The sequence below is a fragment of the Ailuropoda melanoleuca genome, chromosome 18 (genome assembly GCF_002007445.2).
Source record: "Ailuropoda melanoleuca isolate Jingjing chromosome 18, ASM200744v2, whole genome shotgun sequence".
NCBI classification, from domain to species: domain Eukaryota; kingdom Metazoa; phylum Chordata; class Mammalia; order Carnivora; family Ursidae; genus Ailuropoda; species Ailuropoda melanoleuca.
The window spans coordinates 5026764-5029340 of NC_048235.1; the positions used below are offsets into that span (position 1 = coordinate 5026764).

Below are 2577 nucleotides of genomic sequence, written 5' to 3' on the forward strand. Positions count from 1 at the left end.
GAAACTATTTGTTAAAAATCACTTTAAATTATGCTGGCCAAACCCCAAACTCATTGCCTTCTCTCTCTCTCTCTCTCTCTCTCTCTCTCTCTCTCTCTCTCTCACACACACACGCATACACACACATCTTAAAAGATGCCTTAAAATAACACCTTAATTGGAGGAAGGAAGGCCACTCTCCCTAGAAGCATAATATCTTAAATTTTGATGAATCAGATTTTGAGAAGAATAGAAAGGTTGGAAGGTAGTTCTGGGAGGAAATCAGACCTACTCTCTCACAATCTGAAATGTAATGACAGTAACTTTTATTTGTATGGTTCTTTAAAATTTAAAAATGGCTTTTAAATATATCTTTCTCTGGGCAAATTCTCCTTTTGACAGCACCTTCTGCAGAGCTGCCTTCATGGCTTCATTCCGTAAACCGTAGATGGCTGGGTTGAGTGTTGGCGGTATCACCGTATAGAATATGGAGAACATGAGGTCCATAGCTGATTGGGAGTCAGAAGGGGGGCGCAGAAACTCAAAGCCTGCGGTGGAGAGGAAGAAGGTGACTACAAATAGGTGTGGTAGGCAGGTGGCGAAGACTTTGGTCTGGCCCTCAGCTGATGGGATCTTCAGCACAGTAGAGAAGATGTGAACATAAGAGAGCATGATGGAGACCAAGCAGATGAATGCTGCTGAGGTTGTGAAGGCAGCCATTGCAATCTCATTGATGAGTTCATGAGGACAAGCTAGTTTCAGCATCTGAGGAATATCACAGAAGAATTGGTGAATGACTCTCTCCCCACAAAGAGGTATGGAGAAGTTCACAGCCGTATGCATGAGCCCAGAGAGGCCCCCAGCAAGCCACACAGCTGTCACTGCCTGCCTGCAAGCAAAGGAGTTCATAATGGTCTCATACTGCAGGGGCCGACAGATGGCGACATACCGGTCATAAGACATCACTGTGAGGATGGCCACTTCCGATGAGGCCAGAGCTGTGAAGAAAAACACCTGAAGAATGCACTGGCCATGGGAAATGTAACCATTGTTCATAAGTGAATTTGCAATGGACTGGGGAACTGTGACAGAGATGAAGAAGAGGTCCAGAAGAGAGAGGTGCTTCAAGAAGTAATACATGGGGGACTGGAGGCGATGGTCCAAGCTGGTTACGGTGATAATGAGGAGGTTGCCTGTCAAGGCCAACAGGTATGTCACCAAAAACAGCAATGCATGTAAAATCTGAAGCTCACGGTTGTCAGAAAACCCCATGAGGAGGAATCCACTCATGGAGGTCAAGTTGGCCATGGTCACAATGAAGATAGCATGTACGACTCTGTTTAGGGAGCCAAACAACAGTAGGAAAGAATGTATGATATTTAGTGTATCTGTATGTCAAGGAATAGTGCATTCAGCATAGAGCTATGGAAATCGAGATAAATTGATCCCCATAGTGATTAGGTTATCATTTAACTTAGAAAAGTCTTCACCTATTATTAAAAATATAACCCCTAAGTGTGATCAATAGGTTCACATAGGTCAGAAAATGTCATTAGAATTTTCTGGAGCAGAGTTTGGATTGTCAAAGGTGAGAAATTGATGGAGACGATGAAGTCTTTCCACTCAACAAATTCATTGAAGATTATGCCAATATACTAGTATAATTACATCTTATACACAATACCTTAGGGTTACAATGATGCAGTAAAATGTCCTTCATTAACCATCTAAAATAAGGTTGCTGGTAATGGATCTTGTAAATGGATCTAGGAACAGTCCAGATGTAGGGGTGATGTTCCTTCTAAGGACAGTCATATTCCTTGCCTCTGAAAGGCTCTCAACATTTTTATTTCATTTTATTTTATTTATTTTATTTTATTTTGTTTTGTTTTATTTTGTTTTATTTTATTTTTTTTATTGTGTTATGTTAGTCACCATACAACACTTCATTAGTTTTTGATGTAGTGTTCCGTGATTCATTGTTTGCATCTAATACCCAGTGCTCATTGCAACACGTGCCCTCCTTAATATCCATCGCCGGGCTAACCCATCCCCCCACCCCCCTCCCCTCTGAAACCCTCAGTTTGTTTCCTGGAGTCCAGAGTCTTTCATGGTTCATCTCCCCCTCCGATTTCTTCTCCTAACATCCTCCATGCTATTCCTTATGTTCCACACATAAGTGAAACCGTATGATAATTGTCTTTCTTGGCTTGACTAATTTCACTTAGCATAATCCCCTCCAGTTCCATCCATGTCGATGCAAATGGTGAGTATTCATCCTTTCTGATGGCTGAGTAATATTCCATTGTACATATGGACCACAGCTTCTGTATCAATTTGTTTGTTGAAGGACATTTCAGCCACAGTTTGGCTATTGTGGACATTGCTGCTATGAACATTGGAGTGCATATGCCCCTTCTTTTCACTACATCTATATCTTTGGGGTAAATACCAGTAGTACAATTGCTGGGTCGTAGGGTACCTCTATATTTAACTTTTTGAGGAACCTTCATACTGTTATCCAATAATGAAATTTGGTTGTAATGAACTTCCCAGGGCAAGCTTGAACAGTGAAATAAAGCTCAAAATTGTAACATG

At 41.3% G+C, this 2577-nt stretch overlaps 1 protein-coding gene across 1 annotated transcript; it reads right to left on the reverse strand.

Annotated features, from left to right (window-relative positions):
- Window positions 1-321: 321 nt before the first annotated feature.
- On the reverse strand, window positions 322-1287 carry LOC100475529 (olfactory receptor 14J1). The gene has a single exon (XM_002931048.2). It carries the CDS (start codon window positions 1285-1287, stop codon window positions 322-324), a length of 966 nt encoding a protein of 321 aa, XP_002931094.2.
- Between the last annotated feature and the right edge of the window lie 1290 nt (window positions 1288-2577).

Bases quoted from the DNA above. Each gene is read 5' to 3' on its own strand.
- LOC100475529 (XM_002931048.2), bottom strand. From the start codon at position 1,287: ATGGCCAACTTGACCTCCATGAGTGGATTCCTCCTCATGGGGTTTTCT.